Here is a 20,127-nt window from a genome sequence, read left to right as displayed (position 1 = left end):
GGATGAAGGAGGTACGTAGGTCTGCACACTCCTGAATAAGCTCCAAAAATAAACATTATTACTTAAAAAGCAATGTTTCAGTCTCCTGGATTTCCATCAGGCAGTGTACAGGCCTGCCTCCTTCAACTCTCTGACACGTTTGTCTAGCACCGCACCTGCTAAAAGTGTTTTTGGCTGTGTGCACCCTGCCTAAAATGACCACTCTGGGATGGTGCCACACTGTTGGAACACAGTAGAGAATGCAATTTGTCTTCATGACTGTTGATGGGGGAAATTGCACATCCTAGGAAAATGTTCAGAACATAGGCTGACTGAAAGTTTGGAGTGAGGAGTCCGCACACTAAACTATGGGGGCCGCTAGGGCGGGAGTGGTACAGATCCTAAGGCCCCAAGCACTGACCGGGGCCCATAAGGGGGGCCAAGCACTGATAGGGGCCCTTAAGGGGGCCCAAAATTTTAATCTTTCATGGGGCCCAACATTTCTGGCAGTGCCCCTGCACTTAACATACTCTTATTTGATGTTATATTCCATGGCAGTCCTCAAGTTACCTGGCTCTTGCCCGACCTGTGTAGTTACAGGCAGCTTTGAGAGCTCCACTACGAGGTCTGGGAGCGCATGTGTTGGCTCCGCCTTCAGAAAGCATGGCTTTGTCCTTGTCCATAATTCTGCCCGTGCGCGCCACAATCACATTTCTTCAAAAACGTTTTCTGTTAATCTCTAATGTGTCAATTGTCTGATGCGTCAATAATCATCTGTCCTGTTCGAGATGTCTTTGATATTCAAGCAATAAATGCTCAGTCTATTTTCTGGGTGCTAGTGTCCCAGACCTGGTGAGAACCAGGGTTGCATTTCTGAAATCCGACAAAAATTTGCCTTCAGACTAACATTTTATAATCCAAGTACAATAACTTAAGTTGTGATAGGCCACCGCTCATCTGTTTAGAAGGTGCAGGATTCAGTAGAAATTTCTGTATAGAAGGAAGACAATCCGCACACTTCAGGTCTATTTTTCTGCAAAGAAAGAAAGTCAAGTAAAGCTTCTTTGCACAAAAATACCTGAAGTGTGCGGATTGTCTTCCTTCTACATTCCTTCCTTCTACATCTAGGGATTCTCAAAACCCTCAGACCAACGTCGACCGATGTAGGTACGATTCAAGTCCGATCAAGTTTCAACCAAGTTCTGAGTTCAGACACACACAATGAAGTCTTTTGCCTCAGTTCGAGTGCATTTGTCACAAAGCAGTGACACCACCATGATTGACGCGCCCGTCAGATTCAGTAGTTACATCTCTAACGAAGTCCAAAAATCTTGGTCAACACAATCATGTCCCCAAATTCGTCCCTCTTTAGCAGCAATAACCAAATGCAGCGTTACATTTCACCATACATTAATATTATCACAGTATGTATGCATAATAACTGGAGAGACAAATGGATCCGGCCAAGCAGACTTTTTAAAACATGTTTTTGTTTTAATATAGGGTAAATTGTTTTGCAACAGCCATTGTGTGGGCTTAATTTCTTTTCCCCTTCCGACTGTCTTTTACAACAGCATAGATTTTGGAGATGAACGACTGAAGCTACAAAATGGCAACATTTACTACAAGGATTTAAGATTAATTTTCATTGGTGTATTACAGTGTCCACCCTCTGCAGTCTTAAAGATGCCAGCCAGGAAATAGACATAGTCATAATGTCACTGTCATAACGTCATACAGAGTAATACTTATTTCTTTTTTACATTACAATACTAAATGGAGTCTTAATAGGAATCACGCATCAGACAATTTGAAAAAACTCCCGCATACTGACCGTTTCACTATTTTCTTTAATATGCGTTGTGGTTGAACGTTGCATAGTAAAGAAAACAGCAAAATGGTCATTATTTTTCTTTTTTCTTCATTGGAGTTTTTTCCAATTTTCCAAGTGTTTTACATTGTAACATTATATCATGCTATACATTAAACTGTTGTTTTCCCATCAGCCCATTCTTCCTCCCCCACTGCATCGTCTTCACTCTGGACGCTCTGCTCTTCCCAGACACCCGCCACCGACTCCACATCTGCCTCAGTGCCTGATCTGGGAAACACACACACACACACACACACACACACACACACACACACACACACACACACACACACACACACACACACACACACGGCAAGGCATAGCAAAGCAGTTTTATTTATAAATCACATTTTATACAACATGTGCACCTCAATGTGCTTTACAAAAAAAAAGAATTAAAATATAGCAATAAAATACACGGAAAATACATGGCAAAGACTAAAACAGAAGGCATACACACACACACACACACTAACACACACACACGCTCCATCTCCATGTTAGAGTATCTGAACCTGAATATTAACCATTCACCTTTCTCCTAAGGCTTCACAAAAGTTTGAAGGAAAACATGAATACAATCTGCTCGTTTGAGGAAGTCCCATGTTTGATCAAAAAGAGGAAGCAACAAATGCCTGGTTTAAGTGGACTTTGCTCCTTTTTATTATGCCATGTGCCTTTTACAGTCTGTAAAATGACATGTGCAATTTAAAAAACATCTCTGACTGCAATGTTTGTTGTACGCACCAGAAACTTTCTTATGTATGAGCACCAGGAACACTTCCTGAAGTCATACATGTCATGTTAAGGGCTCTATAGACTTAAGTTCTGTTCCCAGGACAGAACTTGGATGTGTGGGCCAGTTATATCCCGTTATAGTCAATGCCATCTTTGCCCAAATCCCTACAACCCACTGAGATACATACAGTACATGTAGTATATGGAGAACAACATTCTATTCTTCTCAGTTCAATGTTTTTTTTAAATATATATATATATATATATTTAGGGGCTTTTATGCCTTTATTTGACAGGACAGTCGAATATGGTGACAGGAAGCGAATGGGACAGAGAGACAGGGGAGGATCGGGATATGACCCCGGTCGGACTCAAACTTGTATCTTTGGTCGCGGAGTGATTATTAGATGTGAAGAGTCATTCATAGAGTGTTGGAGGATACCCTCACTCCTAGTGACGTGTAGAACGCCTCTTGTCCGATCAGAATTTGTGAAATAATTCGACCGGATCTAACTATTGTATAATCGCTGATACAACCTCTTACCTCAAAGAGTGTATTCCAGAACTCTGTGATGTCATAACCGACCTATGACTAGAAGTTTCTGACTGAGACTGCAGCGTTCCACGTCCAGAGCTGTCCTCCGAAGATATCTCTGATCTGTCCTCTTTGCCCACTGTGAAACAAACACGTGTCAATTTGTCAAACATGAAGGAGCAATAGGCCCCTATGGGTCTTAAACCATAATGTGTTTTAGACTAGTGGAGTAACACCATGATGACATTATCAAGCATTTGATCAGACAGTGATGACTTTCTTGGTGTTTGTGATCATTATTCATACTCTGAGGTGGGGTGTCCTTGCTTTGAGCCAGCTCCATGTCCTCCAGCTGTTTCCTGAACTCCTCCAGTGTTCCTTCACTCTTCTCCTCTGTAAATCCTGTTTGCTGGAGCGCATCTCCTTGTGAAACTCCTACATAGCCGTGCATTGCCTCCGGTTCAAAGTTGCGGCCACTGTTCCCTGCCACTACCTCCTCTATCTTCTCCAGCAGCTTGGTGATCTGTCCTACAGCGTCGTCGCCTTTCTTCTCATTGTCGAGGACGTGGTACCTGTTGCCACACCTCTCGACCAGCCACTGTAGGCTCTCTCCCGCGCTCTCGATGTGCTCCTCAATGGCCATGCTGCCCAGGCTGTCCCCACAGGTGAACAGCACCATGGTGTGCCTCCACACGCCCTCTCCCAGGGGCTCCAGCTGGCGCTGGGTGGCCTGCCTCTCAGCCTCGGTATACGCCTTATCCACCTGCACAGTTAGCAGGAAGGCGTGAGGCCCTGGAGGAGTCGTAGCCGCTTTGAAGAAGGCCTCTGTGTCTGTGGGTGCTTCAGGGTCCTCTGCCTTGGGGTCGTCTGGCCATCCCGGAGTATCAATGACAGTGACGAGCCTGTTGGCCACCTCTGCCTGCTTGTTCGCACTCAGGGTCGTGGACAGCGTATTGTCAAACACGTGTCGGCCCAGGATGGTGTTTCCTGATGAGCTCTTTCCTGACCCCCTGCAGCCGCACAGCAAGAACCACAGCACAGGGAGCTGAGGGACCTCACCTTTGGGGCACAACATGAGACATTGGCCACAGAATAGACTTTCCCACAGACTGACTCGGTTTGGCGAAACATACAAAATGTTAGTATAGACAGAGAAGCATTGAGAATATTAATGATTAGGTGGCTAGTCTATATTCTTCTTACACCCTCATCACTAGTTTTATTTGCAGTAAGCAAATATTGGGAGAAGACCACCAAATGGAGAAACTCTGACCGTGCGAATAGACCAGGCGCGATGCGACTCAAGCGACAGAGTGCAGTAGCCAGCGATACGAGCGATTGAGGAGACTAGAGTATGTCCGTACAGGCAGAAGGCAAAGCATTCAAGCATTCCCATTGGCTGTGGTCACTGACCTCAATACAGTCATTGGCTGTCGCGGCTTGTCCCCGAACCGCGTCATAGAAAGTTGAAAAGATTTCAACTTCAAACTGTTGCGCTCGTCTCGCAAATCGCTCTAGTCTCCAGAATCGCTTTTGTCGCGTGACTCAATACAAAGTCAATTACTTCCGTCGCTTGCCTCGCTCAGATCGCCGCTGGTGTATTTCTGCGGTGAGGAGGTGCTACCTATATCTTTGAAACATCTCAGAGTTGCTCCTTCATGTTTGACTACCAGGATTTTAAAAAAAGGATGAGACCAAGTCTGATTGACATGCACGTCTACTCTGTACCACAATGTTAAACTTTTGTTCAGACATATTGGAAGCGAAAGAAATGAAAAGCAATGAGTATCTCACCCATGACATATCTCAAAACAGATGTTTGTTTGTAAACCCTGACTTGTCTGTCCTCCCCTTTCTCCTCCTCCACCTGTCTTCTGACTTGCACCTCCTGCAGTTTCTCGTGGTCCATCTCATAAACACAGCCGTCATTTTCCACCGCCATCTCCTCCATCTTCCTCAGCAGCTCCTCCACCTCCGTTCCATCACTCCAGGTGATGTTGTTCAGAGCATGGTACCTGTTCCCACACTTCTCAACCAGCCAGCGCAACGCCTCTCCTTCACTCTCGATGTGCTGCTCAATGTACAGTGTGTTTCCCAGACAGTGGGCAGAGGTGAACAGCACCAGCACGTGCCTCCACACCGCTTCGCCAAAACACTCGAGGTGCTGCGCGATGGCTTGTCTGTGATCCTCCGTGAAGGCGTTGTCCATCCGTACGGCCAGCAGGAAGCAGTTTGGTCCCGGAGGAGGACAGAGCGAAGCGCTGGACATGATGTGTCTCCTCACCAGCTCAGGGGAATCTGTGTCGGAGTAACTGGCCCACCAGCCTGGGGTGTCCACCACGGTGACCTGCCTGCCTCTCACGGCTCCCTGACTCTTCACACACTCGACTGTCCTTCCACTGAACGCTTCTCTGCCCAGGATGACGTTAGCGGATGAGCTCTTTCCAGCTCTTCTACATCCCAGCAGCACAAGTCTCAGATCCGTCCGGAAAGATTTGTCTGCATAAAGGTGGATGGAAATAAATAAATGACTGATAATAAATACATAAATACATAGTATATTAATAAAAATAATAAATAAAAGACATACTTAGATGACACTGGAAAAACATAACATGTAGGAGGCTCATTACACAATACAGTATGAGATTTTAAGAATCACATTCCAGCTCACCCATCTGAGATCGAACCGTTGCTCTCTTCTTCTCCACCATCTTGTACCTCTCTAGTGCTCGCTCCCCCTCAACTCTCCTTCTCTCTTGCAGCTCCATCACTACCTCTCCATCCATCTCATAGCAGCAGCCGCTGTTCCCTGCCACCATCTCCTCTATTTTCTCCAGCAGTCCTGTCACCTGGCTCCCCGATCTTGCGCTGTTGCTGTTGCTCAGGCTGTGATATCGGTTGCCGCACTTCTCGATGAGCCACTTCAGTGCGCCGCCTTCGCTCTCGATGTGCTGCTCCAGGCTGCTGTGTTGCAGGCAGTCTCCGCGGGTGAACAGCACGGCCGTGTGCCGCCACACGTGCTCCCCCAGGATCTCCATGTGCTCCCTCGCCACCCCTGCCGCTGCCTCGGCGAAGGCCTTGTCCATGCGGACCACCAGCAGGAAGGCATGGGGTCCTGGAGGACACTGGGATACGCTCAGTGCGATCTCTCGTTTCGTCATGGCGGGAGACTCAACGAGGGTGAAGTTGGACCACCAGCCAGGGGTGTCGACCACCGCCACCTGCAGACCCGCGACGACTACTCGACTTGTGGCACACTGGGTGGTGCCTCTGGCGGTGTCGAACTCGAGCCGGCCGAGGATGGTGTTGGCTGAGGAACTCTTCCCAGCATTCTTAGCCCCCAGCAGCACTATCCTCAGCTCTGACTGGGGACACGGGTCACCTGTGAGACACAAACATTGGTATTAATAAGAGCAGTCATAGATAGCAACCTGGTATCCTGGCCAACGCAAGATATACAGTACGTGTTATTGTGCTCGTGTCTGCCCGTATATTGACTTGGTGTTTGTTTGGCACCGTGTGAAACAAATAATGAATGCTAATAACAACCTGCTGCTCAAAATGTGCTATGATATATGAATTGGTAATGGGGGGGGGTGTTGGCCTTTATTATTACAGGACATTGTGAGAGTAGACAGGAAATGATTGGGAGAGAGAGATGGGACAGGGCCGGGAAATGACCCTGGCCGGACTCGAACCGCGGTCCCCATGGGCAATGTAAACCTAAATGTGGGGGCTTAGTGCGCACTCAGGTAAATAATTCTTATGATTTGATAAATTGGCGGAATAATACGCTTTTCTGACCTCACCTCCGAGTTTCTCTCTGAGTGTGTCTCTCTGTGTCTGCACCTTCTTCAGCATTTCTCTAGCACCATTCTCCTCCCTCCTCCTCCTCTCCTCGATTTCCCACACTCTCTGTGGAGCCATTACAAAATGGCGGCCCCCATTCCCCACCACCATCTCCTCCACTTTCTCCAGCAGCTGCGACACCTGACTGCTGCTGTCACCAGGGTTCCTGATTTTGAGGTGGTGGTACCTGTTCCCGCACCTCTCCACCAGCCAGCGGACGGCCTCTCCTGAGCTCTCGATATGCTGCTCGATAATGGAGTTCCCCAGGCCTATGACGGAGGGAGAAAATATCAACTTCAGGCAGAGCAGAGGGATAATCGGACAATCTTCAAGTATGAGCATGTTGTGTTGTGACATAAATTAGTGTTGTGTGAATGTAGTCAAGCGGAAGACTGACTTCCAAATCGTGTCCATATGGGACCAAGCATGCACTCTGACCATAGCACCAATACGCAAAGCTTGTTGGAATAACACTAAGGGCCTTTCCCATTTGTATTTTTCTACCCCTACCCCTACCCCTTACCCCTCCAAACAGAGTCTGCCTGTCCGAACCCCTCCTTTTTGAGGGCTACAAAGCCCTCCCCCTTACCCCTACCATCGGGAGACCCCTACCCCTACACATGAACGCGCAAAACAGAGGGGGAGGGGTAGGGGGTAGGGCCAAGGGGTGAATTGAGATTGGGCCTAACAGTCAGAATGCATTCACAAACTGATATACATAAAAATAAAATCCCCCTACTTCCACCCACCACCTACTCTACCTAAAATAAGTGCCAATATCATGTTGTATGCATAAGGAAGCACCAAGCCATTATCATCATCTTCATTATTATTATTGCTACTACTACTACTACAGTATTTGGACTATTGAAACTATTTACATTCCAAAGTGCTGTATGAATGTAAAACAGTGAGGTGAGATGAGATTACCGGTGGTGGAGGTGAACACTAGCACCGTGTGCCTCCACACCTCCCCCTCAAAGAGCTCCATGTGCTGCTGTGCTGCTCCTCTGATCTCCTCAGAGAAGGAGGTGTCCAGGCGGAGCAGGAGGAGCACGGCGTGGGGTCCAGGAGCACACAGGGCAACGCTGGACACCACCTCCCTCCTGGTCAGCTCCGGGGAGGTGTCCGTGGAGTCGAGGGCAAACCAGCCCGGCGTGTCCACCACTGTGACCAGCCGCCCAGACACGCTGCCCTGCCTCTTCACGCACAGGGAGGTCCTCGACGCAGTGTCGAACTCCTGTTTGCCGAGGACGGTGTTTCCTGTGGAACTCTTCCCCGACTTGCTGTATCCCAGAATGACGACTCTGAGGTCCGTCAGGTAGGGGAAATCACCTGTAGCACAAAATCATATTCGTCAATAAAAGCTGAAGCCATCCAGCCAATGGGACGAGTAACCCAGCAACATTCAAGTATTCTTTGTATTTGCATTATGCTGCCACTTTATGGTTAGCAGTAATAAGAAAGGGAAAGAAGAGCTGCATGTCTGTTTACTATGCTACCTTTACCCTGTGCAATGGAGTACAGCACAAGTTCAGTTTCACCACTGTTGACTGGCAAACTGTCTCAGTCCTGTGAGAGCGTGAACATACGGTAATACATTTTGCAATAGTTGTAGTGAGTCCAGTGATATTAAATATCTCAGACTTGTCCAATAATATGCTAATGCATTGCATGTATATCCATTTTGTTTTGACAGAATATTCAGCAATTTACCAATCTGTGATCTCAGCGTCTCTCTCTGTTTCTGCACCGTCATTGCTCTTGCTTTAGCGTTCTCCTCTTCTCCTTTCCTCCTCTCTGCAACCGCGTGCTGTATCTCTGGGTCCATCTCATAATGTTGGCCCCCGTGTCCCCTCACCATTGCGTCTATCTTCCGCAGCAGTTCAGGGATCTCCGCACCCTGGCTGTCCGCACTGCTCACCACATGGTACCTGGGAGGGGAGCCATGGCCTACTGATTAGGGAGGGATATCGGGGTATTGGTAGGGGTGAAAGTAGTTTTCGTGTCTTACTGGTGCTACCCCCACCCGCAAACAAACAATAAACAAACAACATAAACATGTGTACTACAGATCTATATCTGTCTGAATGACTATTTCGGGTGTCACTTGTCTCAAATGGCATAGTGTGGTTGTAAGTGTTTTCTACTTACGTAAATAACACACCTTACTTTTTTCAAATGTGTGTTTTTGGGCAGCATTCAACCCATTCTCTTACCGGTACTGCGCACCAGCTATACATTTTATACCGGTACTACGCACCTGTGCGCACCCGTCTACTTTCACCACTGGGTATTGGTGTCTTGTAAGTGGCTTTGGATTGAAGCATCTACTAAGTGCTAGGGGCATGTAATACAATGCAATTCAATGCAATGTTGCAATTTAAAACGATCTAAAGCAGTGGCACCTGTGACTGCACTCCTCCAGGAGGAACTGCAGCACCTCCCCTGACTCCTCCACATGCTCCTCGATGCTCCTGCCCCCCAGCTGCTCCCCCCTGCTGAACACCACCAGGAGGTGCTCGAACAGGCTTTCGCTGAGCAGGTCCAGGTGTTGCAGGATGGAGCCCACGACCTCCACGCTGAACAGCATGTCGGTCCACAGCACCAGGAGAGCACAGTGGGGGCCGGGCGGACACAGGCAGGCGCTGTACACCACCTCCCGCTTCAACAGCTCCGGGGAGACGTCAGGGGTCAGCGGCACCAGCCAGCCGGGGGTGTCCACCACCGTGACCTGCAGTGCAGAGGGTTAGGGCAGAGAGACTGGATAAGATAGACATAATACTCCGAGAATCTCTGGTTAGGGTGCATCTAGTACACGCTGCACGGGGGATTACTGTATACTGTATATAGTACATACAGCACTGTATTGGAGTGTTTACACTCAATGTATTGCAGTTTAACTAGTACACACTGCAGTGTGTTGGAGTTTACATAGTCTACACTACAGTGTAGGCCTATTGCAGTTTAGGGTTACATGTACTGTACGTGCACACATAGGGCCTAGATCCGTATAAGGAGTGTCCATCATTACCTATTGTTTAGGGGTGCAATTTAAGTGATCTTGAGCAGTCGTGCACCATGTACTGTACTGTACCTCTAGTACTAGTAACGTTAAAACAACTCATCCAGCCCTGCCATGGCCTAACGGTAGGGCACTGGGTTACCACGCCGGCGACCCAGGTTCGATTCTGGCCTGGGTCATTTGCCAATCCTTCCCCGTCTCTCTCTCCCCCTCATTTCCTGTCTCTCCTCCACTGTCCTGTGAAAGATAAAGGAAAACAAGTCTTTCTTAAAAACATCTTCTCCATTGTTTTTCGGATCGTACAGACCTGTCTGCCTGCTACCATCCCGTCCCTCTTCTCACACACGGCCGTGGTGACCGAGGTGTCGAACTCAGCGCCTCCCAGGATACGGTTGCCAAGGGTACTCTTGCCCACATTTCTGGGACCCAGCAGAAGGAGCCGCAGGTCAGACTTGCTGCTGACTGCAAAAACAAAAAATGAAGCTGTTTGAAGTTGAAGTTACTTGATAATGTTTGCATTTGTGTTGAAAATAGACAATGGCAATAGTCAAACCATGACATCTGCAGAGGGGTTCAAAGTAAAAGTAGAAGACTCTGCACTGGTTGGATAAAGGTTGTGGTGGGTCCTTCCTTGCTATGTTTTTAGTGTTTCCCAGTAACATGACAGTCTGTCTATCTCATTAGGTACAATGGAGTAAATGGTGTAACAGCTATGTAATATCATGTGCTAGTGTTGTACTAACACCATGAGTTTACACTTGCACTTTTATTTTTTGACACCTCTGCATGTTGGACAAGTTTAAAATGTACTTTGCCTCTGGCATAGCTGCCATAGAATGCATCATTTACCAGGGTGAGTTGTCTCACTAAGAGGTGTCCTGCTCGCCATGTAGCCACTTTGTCAGTCAGTTTCCAGGATGCAAACTGAAGATCCCACACTGCTGTCAAGATCATAAAGGCATTAACACACCACTCTCGCTTACTGTTATCAGTACACAGACACACGCAGTGAAAGGACAAACAAACACAAAGACAGCTCTCTTGCGGTATCAAAATAAAGCCTTTAATTGCACTCACCTGATCCACAGATATGGAGAGTGAGTCTTAATCTTGATGTAAAATTTTCTAATTATTTCTCTTGACTGGTGTCTTTCGATCAGCACCCCTCTACAGTACTAAGACGTGAAACAGGAAGTGTTTGCCATGTGAGAGATTGCCTGAGAGATATCCTGAGGGAACAGGCTGTGCTGGGTCACCATGAGAACGGGAGTGGGAGGAGCCACCCCCATCAGGTGTGGTCAGGGCAGGGTTTTCACGGGTATGCCACACCATAAAAGGCGATTATGGGAGGGGCTGCTTCTGTCCCGCATTTTGCAGCTGAAAATACTTGTTTCCATGGGCAACACAGGGAGCATGTGGCAAAACTACTAGTGTCAGCCTGCAGGAAAGGGAACTGAAAGGGATAAAAGCCCACAAAATACACAGGATTGTGGAAAACATGTTTATAATAAACACGTCGGTCTTACCTTGATTAATAAATATGGTCATGATATGATGATATATCTGATTATCTACAAGTCTGTTAATGATAAGAGTAAGCTGTGATAAGAGTATCACAAAACTAAAAATGTTTATCAAATAAGGAACTCAACTTAAATCAAGGTTATGTTAGAGATTCTAATCAGAGAACATGGACTGGGTGTGTTGGATAACCCAGGCAGGGAGGAAGAGGGCTATGAGTGGGGTGACAGTGTAGCCTATGTGTATGTACAATGCAATGTGAAGTGAAAGTGAAAGTCAACCGGGAAACTCCAACACCCAGTGTAATTGAGACACAGTACTCCACAGCACACAGCAAAAGTGCATTTATGCCTCCCGTGCAAGGGGGCAGCCCTCAATGGCGCCTCAAGGGAGCAGTGCGGCAGGACGGTACCATGCTCAGTAATGGAGAATTTGTTTAATTACTGGTTAATTACTCCTTCCACCTACCTGGCGGGTCGGGAGTCAAACCGGCAACCTTTGGGCTACAAGTCTGATGCCCTAACCCAGGGGTCAGGAACCTATGGCTCTAGAGCCACATGTGGCTCTTTCGGGAACTGTATATGGCTCTTACTTATCTAGGGTTGCCAACCATCCCTTGAAATATTGTCCTGTATTTATAAATAAAAGTACTGGTTCCATATTGAGTTGACACGAGACAAGGGAGGTTAAAAAGTGTTAAAATGCAGGAAATTACATTTAAGAAATACAAAATTCTCTCAGACCCTCGCCATAATGAAGTTGGCAGTTGGCAACCCTATAGGCCTACTTAGGCCTACCTGTTATCAATAAAAGCAATAACTTAACAGTACAGTCTAAAATCATTGGGCTTAATTGAAATACATTCTTTTGATAATATTCAGTGTTTTTATAATGGTAGGCCTATGGCTCTCATGAAAATTATTTTTTAAAAATTTGGCGTTTATGGCTCTCTCTTCACCAAAAAGGTTCCTGACCCCTGCCCTAACCGCTTACGAATGACTGCCCCAATGTGAAGCAGCATGAGCTTTGCTGTCTGTGTGCGGTGTGAGAGGGCATTCAATGCTTTGGAGGAGAGCTTGTGTGTGTGTGGGTTCCAAAAAAGTTGGGACACTTGGTATTTTGTGAATAAAATTTAAATGCATTCATTCATTTTCAAAACATTCAATCTGTTAAATAAACAACGTACCAGTTGTTAAAGCCAAGCAGAATTATTGTTTTGAGTTAAATATGTGCTCATTTAAAATGTAACCCTTACAACAAATCCCAAAAAACTTGGGACAGGGCCAATAAAATGCTTTTAACGTTAGATAAGACTAAAGATAAGACAAATGAGGAGACGTAACAATTCATTTCTCTGACTCATGCCATGATTTTATTTTAAAAATAGTTATTTTTCTGTGCAATACACAATTTCAGCTCACTTGGTTGGTGTGTTCCTCATGTTGTTTGCTTTTTGTTATGCTTAATATATGGCAGGGCTGGACTGTTGGAGAAATAGGGCCCGGGCTCTTTTTGCTTAAAGGGACCCCTCATAATTAGCGGTGCAGAACCCTTTTTTGTTTTTCTGTTTACATTTCTTTGGGGCCCACGATGGTGCGGGGCCCATTGGGAAATGCTCGCTATGCCAGATGGCCAGTCCAGCCCTGATCTGGTAACAGCAATTGTGCTGCAAATACAATTGCCTCATACGGACAATAAAGTTCTAACTAACAGTTACTATACATTATGCAGCCTGGTATGTTGGGGAAAGGGGTGGGGGTTAAAGGCTTCCATTTATTCTGGTCCCACCAAGGGGTCACACAGTATCAACTGGTCATTAGCACCCTTTTACCTGGCATGCACACAGTACCCTGAGCCTTGCCTTGTACATTATGACAAATGGGGGAAGTTGGGAGGGTCCTGTTTGTCCTAGCCCCTTGGCATCTGTGGCCACAAATGCACCAATGGCTGGTACATGTTGGCTGAAAGACCCCCGACTTGGCACAGTGAAGAGCGTTGCATAGATATGATGACACAAAGGCAGGGTGAGCCTCCTTGGCAACGACTCCACCCTGGGGTCCAATAAGAGATTCAAATTCAAATTCTTTATTAAGCAACAACTCCTGAAGATTGGGCCTCTCGTTTTCGAAAGAGGGTTCCCAGATGTGTGTGAGAGTTGGGATGCAACTACTGGGTCTTTCTGTGCCTGTAGTCAATGCATGACTTTTGAGTAAGTTCATGTACATAGTGTTCATGTATGTGTTGTTGGCAGCCCCGCCGACAGGGGGGGACTAAAGGGCTTTTTGTCCCGGGCCCTGGGAATTCTGGAATAGAGGGGGGCCCATAACTGGGCTGGGAACATGGACTGGGTGTCCTGTCCATAACTGGGCCCCCATGACGTTGGGCTCAATTATGATACGTTCACTTCAAAATGTGTTGTTTTTTAGGGTAGAAAAGTGCTTCATTTGCATTCAAACAATTACTAATAGATGTTTGTCTTCATTGCCCTTGAAAAAACGGCCAATAACCCCCTATCACCCCTATTCCAAAATGGATTGGTCTTTCTAGAAAAAAAAGACGACTGCATTCGATAAGTGGTCAGTGTGCGCGAGCCAGTTAGAAAACATGCACAAGTCAGGAGCGCAGAAAAAGAAGGAAAAACGAAAAAGAGAGGAAGAAGCCAAAAGGCTGAGGGGTTCTCTGGCTAAATATTTCAGGAAAGACTGGAATGATGTAGCAGGCACCAGTAAAAGCAGCTGTGCAGCAGATCCTGGTAAGACACGGCAAACTTTTTCCAGCCCCGTCGTCAAGTAGCCTAACATTGGCACAGGAGGCCGTGAGCAAGTCACACGGGATTCAGTATCAGAGAGACAGGGGGGTATCGAATAATTTGATTACCACAACGGCTTAATAACAATGTGTTTCATGCGCCTATGTAATTGAATCTATGAATATGCGCATTGCTCTGCAATTATGTGTCCAAATCAAAAGTTTCAGGCCGGCACGCGCACGCCAATCAGGCTGAATTGATATGAGAATCATCCCCGGTCAGCTGAATTACAGCCAGTGTAACTCGACTCTGGTTTAAACTTATTTGGTTTAAAATAAGCCAGTGGCATGTCAACGTGTGAAATTGACATTTAGATAGCCTAGAATTGAATGTAGGCCTAACGAATGGGTTATAACGGTGTCGTTTTGGGGTAACCTGTAACTTTCGGTTCTGATTGCGGTGAACTTGACACTCGCAAGATGAATGTGCTCCGCCTTGTTCCCCTCTCTGGAAGTTCAGCGGACATACACGCGTCCTTGACATGATTCCCCTTGGTCAAGTGAAAATGGTCGATGTGATGAAAAATGTGCTATTCATGATCTTAAGTAATACAATAGCGTGGATTTTATTGTGATAGCATTTTGAAAACCATAACTCCACTCAGTCCATATCCGTAAGGTTGTAGGTTAAATACGGTTTTGTTTATCCGTTATAAATGGGCCTGTCATCCCGACGTGGTGTGTTTTGGAGCTGCACAAGGGAATTACATGGTTGTGGTTGGGCGTTTGACTATTTTGTGTAGGGACCGTCAGGGATGAGGGGGTGGGGGGCTTTTTTGGTGTTGGGAGGGGGGGCCCATTGAGAAAATTTTGTCCCGGGCCCAGCCAAACCTGTCAGCGGCCCTGGTTGTTGGCATGCATGCAGTCACAGTAGTGGCCACGGTGGGGGTGGTGGTGACCACGATGGAGGTGATTGAGGTGAACATGATGGCCATGGTGGTGGTGGCCACGGTGATGGTGGAGGTGGTGGTGGAGGTTAACGTGGTGGCCATGGTGCTGGTGGAGGTTAACATGGTGGCCATGGTGGTGGTGGCCACGGTGATGGTGGAGGTTAACGTGGTGGCCACGGTGATGGTGGAGGTTAACGTGGTGGCCACGGTGATGGTGGAGGTGGTGGTGGTGGCCACGGTGATGGTGGTGGCCATGGTGCTGGTGCAGGTTAACATGGTGGCCATTTTGATGGTGGAGGTGAACATGATGGCCCTGGTGATGGTGGTGGTGGTGGCCACGGTGATGGTGGTGGTGGCCACGGTGATGGTGGTGGTGGTGGCCATGGTGGTGGTGGCCATGGTGGTGATGGCCACGGTGATGGTGGAGGTTAACATGGTGGCCACAGTGATGGTGGAGGTTACCATGGTGGCCATGGTGGTGGTGGCCACGGTGATGGTGGAGGTGGTGGTGGCCATGGTGGTGGTGGTGGCCACGGTGATGTTGGTGGTGGTGGCCATGGTGGTGGTGGCCATGGTGGTGATGGCCACGGTGATGGTGGAGGTTAACGTGGTGGCCACGGTGATGGTGGTGGTGGTGGTGGCCACAGTGGTGGTGGTGGCCACGGTGATGGTGGTGGTGGTGGCCACGGTGATGGTGGTGGTGGTGATGGCCATGGTGATGGTGGTGGTGGTGATGGCCATGGTGATGGTGGTGGTGGTGGCCACGGTGGTGGTGGAGGTTAACATGATGGCCATGGTGGTGGTGGCCACGGTGATGGTGGTGATGGTGGAGGTTAACGTGGTGGCCATGGTGGTGGTGGCCGTGGTGGTGGTGATGGTGGTTAACATGGTGGCCATGGTGGTGGTGGCCGTGGCTGGCGGTGATGGAGGTGATGGTGGTGCTGGTGATCATGTTGGGGGGCCAGACCTTGAGGTGTCAGGACCCCAGTCACTAGGAAGGAAGGACACAATTAGAATACGGTCGCAGTGGCCACAGTGATGGTGCAGGTGGTGGTGGCCACGGTGATGGTGGAGGTTAACATGGTGGCCACGGTGATGGTGGAGGTTACCATGGTGGCCATGGTGGTGGTGGCCACGGTGATGGTGGTGGTGGTGGCCACGGTGATGGTGGAGGTGGTGATGGCCATGGTGGTGGTGGCCACGGTGATGGTGGAGGTTAACATGGTGGCCATGGTGGTGGTGGCCACGGTGATGGTGGTGGTGGTGGCCACGGTGATGGTGGAGGTGGTGATGGCCATGGTGGTGGTGGCCACGGTGATGGTGGAGGTTAACGTGGTGGCCACGGTGATGGTGGTGGTGGTGGCCACAGTGGTGGTGGTGGCCACGGTGATGGTGGTGGTGGTGGCCACGGTGATGGTGGAGGTGGTGATGGCCATGGTGATGGTGGTGGTGGTGGCCACGGTGATGGTGGAGGTTAACATGATGGCCATGGTGGTGGTGGCCACGGTGATGGTGGTGATGGTGGAGGTTAACGTGGTGGCCATGGTGGTGGTGATGGTGGTTAACATGGTGGCCACGGTGATGGTGGAGGTTAACGTGGTGGCCATGGTGGTGGTGGCCACGGTGATGGAGGTGATGGTGGAGGTTAACATGATGGCCATGGTGGTGGTGGCCACGGTGATGGAGGTGATCATGTTGGGGGGCCAGACCTTGAGGTGTCAGGACCCCAGTCACTAAGAAGGAAGGACACAATTAGAACACGATCGCACTAAACAGAGAACCATGCACACACACACACACACACACACACACACACACACACACACACAGAAGCAAACAGTATTTGTGATGGTAGTAAGTACGCCACTTCGTGTAGTCACCCTCAGAAAGGTATGTAGTACCGTTGTTACCAGGTGTACAATGATATTTAGGCAGGTATCAGCTACTAGCTCAGGGAAACAGTACATGTACTATGCAGTGTCCTCCTCTCCAGCTAGAGGTTGGCCCCTGTCTGCTGGATGACTTTGGTTAATGGATTGATTGATTGATTGATTGATTGATTGATTGATTGATTGATTGATTGATTGATTGATTGATTGATTGATTGGTTGATTGATTGATGAAGTGTGTGTGTGTGTGTGTGTGTGTGTGTGTGTGTGTGTGTGTGTGTGTGTGTGTGTGTGTGTGTGTGTGTGTGTGTGTTTGCACCAACCTTGCGTTCATAGAAGAGCATGTAGGCTGTCTTGGCCCTGCCCTCCAAGACAGCCTCCTCAGTGACTGGGGTCACCTCCTCATCATTGTAGTGGACCCAGGTCTGGCCCCCCGCCTCCCTGCAGTCAGCCACATAGTGGCCTGCAGGAAGAATGCAAAGTTATTATAGTGATACACCTGTCGCTCAACCAGAGATAGGGCTTGAAAATGAAGTCACATCCTCCGATTTCATGGGACCTCAGCGTTTTTAGCGACAATTTTTAGCATGTAATCCAATGGCGGTATTAAAATGATATTTCGATCCGCTTTGAATTATGCCACAAGCTTCTCATATGTTGTTTCTCGTACTGTATAATTTTGTGTACGTAACACCAAACAATTTAAAAGGGCGTGTTTCTTCACAGTTTTCATGCAGACGGCCTCGGAACAAAATATTGATACGTCTGCATGAATAGTCTATATTTAGCTCCTTGAACAGCATATGTGTAGCCCAGCGAATATAATGATTGGAATCAGAAGATATTTACTCGCTACCATGCTGTTAGATGGTCAGCTAAGGTCCTGTGAAATGCGGAACTAAGGGGTGAGACTTTCAAGCCCTAAAGTAAGATTCTATTCTACACTCTTCCTGTATTCTCTCTGACTTAACCGCACCTTCCAGATATACCAGTGGGGGATGAGACTCTATATGTTTCTGGGATTTTCATTCTCATACACCTAGTTTTAAATCTGTGTATACTTACGTATGTGAATGGTACATTTGGCAAGGCATATACTATATGGTTTTAAGCCAACAAAGTGGAACCTAAGAACTTTTCTCCATTAGCTCTGCCAAGTTGACTACAAACCGTATATAATTCATGAACTTGAATTGAATAATTGCCTCTATAAAACTTGGAATGCATTTAAAAATAAATGCAATTTTACATACACAAGTGTGTGTGTGTGTGTGTGTGTGTGTGTGTGTGTGTGTGTGTGTGTGTGTGTGTGTGTGTGTGTGTGTGTGTGTGTGTGTGTGTGTGTGTGTGTGTGTGTGTGTGTGTGTGTGTGTGTGTGTCTTACCGCTCTCTTTGGTATCCCCCAGGTGGGAGACAATGGCCGACAGTCTGTATTTCCCTCCGTGCTGACAGAAGAATCACAAGTGTCATTTTTACACTTTATATGTACATTTAGTACAATACTGTACAACATCTATGCACACACAGAAACACACACACAGAAACACACACACACACACACACACACACACACACACACACACACACACACACACACACACACACACACACACACACACACACACACACACACACACACACACACACACTGTTCAATACCACTGGCTGTCAGATTCCTTCATCCTAACACATGTGAATAGCTCTTATTATTATATCTAACTGAGATCTTAGCCTACTACGTCCTGTCTGTCTGTGTCTGCCTCACCATCTCCACTGCCTCCTTCACTGTCTCACCTCTGCTGAACTCTAAGTAAACAGAAGGATGGAAGGACTGATGAATTCATTGCATTGCATCAGCACTTGCTGCAAATGTTTGGACACCACTAATGTCATAGCAAATTTTGCATTGTTACAGTTACAGGTAATTTCTGGCCTATTAGCTGCTGTGAAGAGACTTAGCTCGGCCGCACCGTTCTGGTCGGCCTGAAAACAGTATTGGAGAATAGGAGCAACGGAAAGAATGTTAACATGTCACACGGAGATGCTACAACATGTTTCCTCTACGATCAGACTCAAGTTACCCTTCATTACACTAGATGATTGGCTATGTCTTCCTCCTGTCACCTTCTTGATTTGCCGTGGTTGTGACAATGGTCTTCAAACGTGTGTGTGTGTGTGTGTGTGTATGTATGTGTGTGTGTGTGTGTGATGCAACAGAATCTCCGCATGTGGGTTCACATGTGTTGTGTCAGTATCACTTTGTGTGCTTGTGTGCACGCATGCAAGCGCATGTGCGTCTGCGTGTGTGTGTGTGTGTGTGTGTGTGTACCACTTGCCTGGAGAGTGGGCAGCAGAGCAGTGGCCTGATCCTGTCTGAGCTGGCGCTGACACAGCCGTGCCCTCCGCCCTGCAAACACACATCAGTCAGGACACTTCCACTCCCAGTTTGGGAGCCTGGGACTGATGATGATGATGATGATGATGATGATGTGTGTGTGTGTGAGAGAGAGAGAGGGGGTGGGGGGGGGTGAGAGAGACAGAGTTGTGTGTGTGTGTGCGTGCGTGCGTGCGTGCACGTGTGTGTCATCACCTCGGCATGACCTGGAGCTCTGTGTCCAGGAGGAGTGCGTCCTCGGTCTTGTTGAGGGTGAAGGGGCAGAAGCGGACGAGCTGCAGGATCAGCACCCTGGAGGAGATGGGGGAGGAGGGGGAGGGGGGGGGGAGGGGGGGGGTTGTGTTCATATCACATTACAAGGTGGAGGAGATGGGGGGGGGGGGGGTACAGATTCTAAGGGCCCAAGCACTGATAGGAGCCCTTAAGGGGGCCCAAGCACTGAGAGGGGCCCTTAAGGGGCCCCAAAATTCGAATCTTTCATGGGGCCCAACATTTCTGGCAGCGCCCCTGCCTTTTAGTGTAGTGTAATGAAGTCTATACTTTAAAGGTGCACTGTGTAATATTTGTATAGCTTATTTCCAGAATCCATGCTGCCCATACACAAATGTTACCCTTTCAATGA

The 20,127-nt window shown here is 47.9% G+C and overlaps 4 protein-coding genes across 6 annotated transcripts in view; all 4 read right to left on the bottom strand.

The window, feature by feature from the left end:
• Window positions 1–1,533: 1,533 nt before the first annotated feature.
• On the bottom strand, window positions 1,534–7,978 carry LOC134445375 (GTPase IMAP family member 8-like). The gene is made up of 7 exons (XM_063194459.1): window positions 7,908–7,978; window positions 6,938–7,246; window positions 5,800–6,510; window positions 4,920–5,624; window positions 3,432–4,184; window positions 3,135–3,264; window positions 1,534–2,080 (listed from the first exon to the last, which is right to left on the bottom strand). The coding sequence occupies exons 1-7, from the start codon at window positions 7,966–7,968 to the stop codon at window positions 1,963–1,965; spliced, it is 2,787 nt and encodes a 928-aa protein (XP_063050529.1). The 5' UTR covers window positions 7,969–7,978; the 3' UTR covers window positions 1,534–1,962.
• Window positions 7,979–8,481: 503 nt separating this feature from the next.
• LOC134444583 (GTPase IMAP family member 4-like) lies at window positions 8,482–10,891 on the bottom strand. Its single transcript, XM_063193848.1, has 5 exons — window positions 10,852–10,891; window positions 10,310–10,464; window positions 9,386–9,711; window positions 8,694–8,911; window positions 8,482–8,486 (listed from the first exon to the last, which is right to left on the bottom strand). The coding sequence occupies exons 1-5, from the start codon at window positions 10,889–10,891 to the stop codon at window positions 8,482–8,484; spliced, it is 744 nt and encodes a 247-aa protein (XP_063049918.1).
• Window positions 10,892–12,933: 2,042 nt separating this feature from the next.
• On the bottom strand, window positions 12,934–18,983 carry LOC134445374 (location of vulva defective 1-like). Of its 3 annotated transcripts, XM_063194458.1 has the most exons (5): window positions 18,876–18,983; window positions 18,495–18,555; window positions 17,434–17,573; window positions 15,188–16,212; window positions 12,934–13,773 (listed from the first exon to the last, which is right to left on the bottom strand). In XM_063194458.1, exons 4-5 carry the CDS (start codon window positions 16,116–16,118, stop codon window positions 13,754–13,756), a joined length of 951 nt encoding a protein of 316 aa, XP_063050528.1. In that variant the 5' UTR covers window positions 16,119–16,212; window positions 17,434–17,573; window positions 18,495–18,555; window positions 18,876–18,983; the 3' UTR covers window positions 12,934–13,753. The 3 variants fall into 3 exon arrangements, 2 of the variants coding, with proteins under 2 accessions (XP_063050528.1, XP_063050526.1); XM_063194456.1 differs by lacking the exon at window positions 12,934–13,773 and having other exon boundaries at window positions 14,879–16,212; XR_010034239.1 differs by lacking the exons at window positions 12,934–13,773; window positions 15,188–16,212; window positions 18,876–18,983 and adding an exon at window positions 16,894–16,954 and having other exon boundaries at window positions 18,495–18,633.
• A 703-nt stretch (window positions 18,984–19,686) lies between these two features.
• Window positions 19,687–20,127, bottom strand: part of LOC134445373 (ubiquitin carboxyl-terminal hydrolase 26-like) — a 7,694-nt gene continuing 7,253 nt past the window's right edge. Inside the window, exon 16 of the mRNA XM_063194455.1 lies at window positions 19,687–19,796. Within this exon, the coding sequence (XP_063050525.1) occupies window positions 19,697–19,796 (100 nt within the window). The 3' untranslated portion in view covers window positions 19,687–19,696. The remainder of the gene's footprint in view (window positions 19,797–20,127) is intronic.

This window comes from Engraulis encrasicolus, chromosome 3, assembly GCF_034702125.1.
Source record: "Engraulis encrasicolus isolate BLACKSEA-1 chromosome 3, IST_EnEncr_1.0, whole genome shotgun sequence".
Lineage (NCBI taxonomy): Eukaryota > Metazoa > Chordata > Actinopteri > Clupeiformes > Engraulidae > Engraulis > Engraulis encrasicolus.
The sequence above is the reverse complement of the archived record's forward strand: the minus strand, read 5'-3'. Positions and strand labels throughout refer to the sequence as shown.

Bases quoted from the DNA above. Each gene is read 5' to 3' on its own strand.
- LOC134445375 (XM_063194459.1), bottom strand. From the start codon at position 7,968: ATGGAGCTCTTTGAGGGGGAGGTGTGGAGGCACACGGTGCTAGTGTTC. The intron at 7,247-7,907 runs GTAATCTCATCT...CCTCCGTCATAG, and splicing joins AGTGTTCACCTCCACCACCG to GCCTGGGGAACTCCATTATC. The intron at 3,265-3,431 runs GTATGAATAATG...TTTGTTTCACAG, and splicing joins CAAGGACACCCCACCTCAGA to TGGGCAAAGAGGACAGATCA.
- LOC134444583 (XM_063193848.1), bottom strand. From the start codon at position 10,891: ATGGCGAGCAGGACACCTCTTAGTGAGACAACTCACCCTG. The intron at 9,712-10,309 runs GTCTGTACGATC...TCTGCACTGCAG, and splicing joins GGATGGTAGCAGGCAGACAG to GTCACGGTGGTGGACACCCC. The intron at 8,912-9,385 runs GTGCCACTGCTT...CTCCCCTCCCAG, and splicing joins CTGGAGGAGTGCAGTCACAG to GTACCATGTGGTGAGCAGTG.
- LOC134445374 (XM_063194456.1), bottom strand. From the start codon at position 16,118: ATGGCCACCATGTTAACCACCATCACCACCACCACGGCCACCACCACC.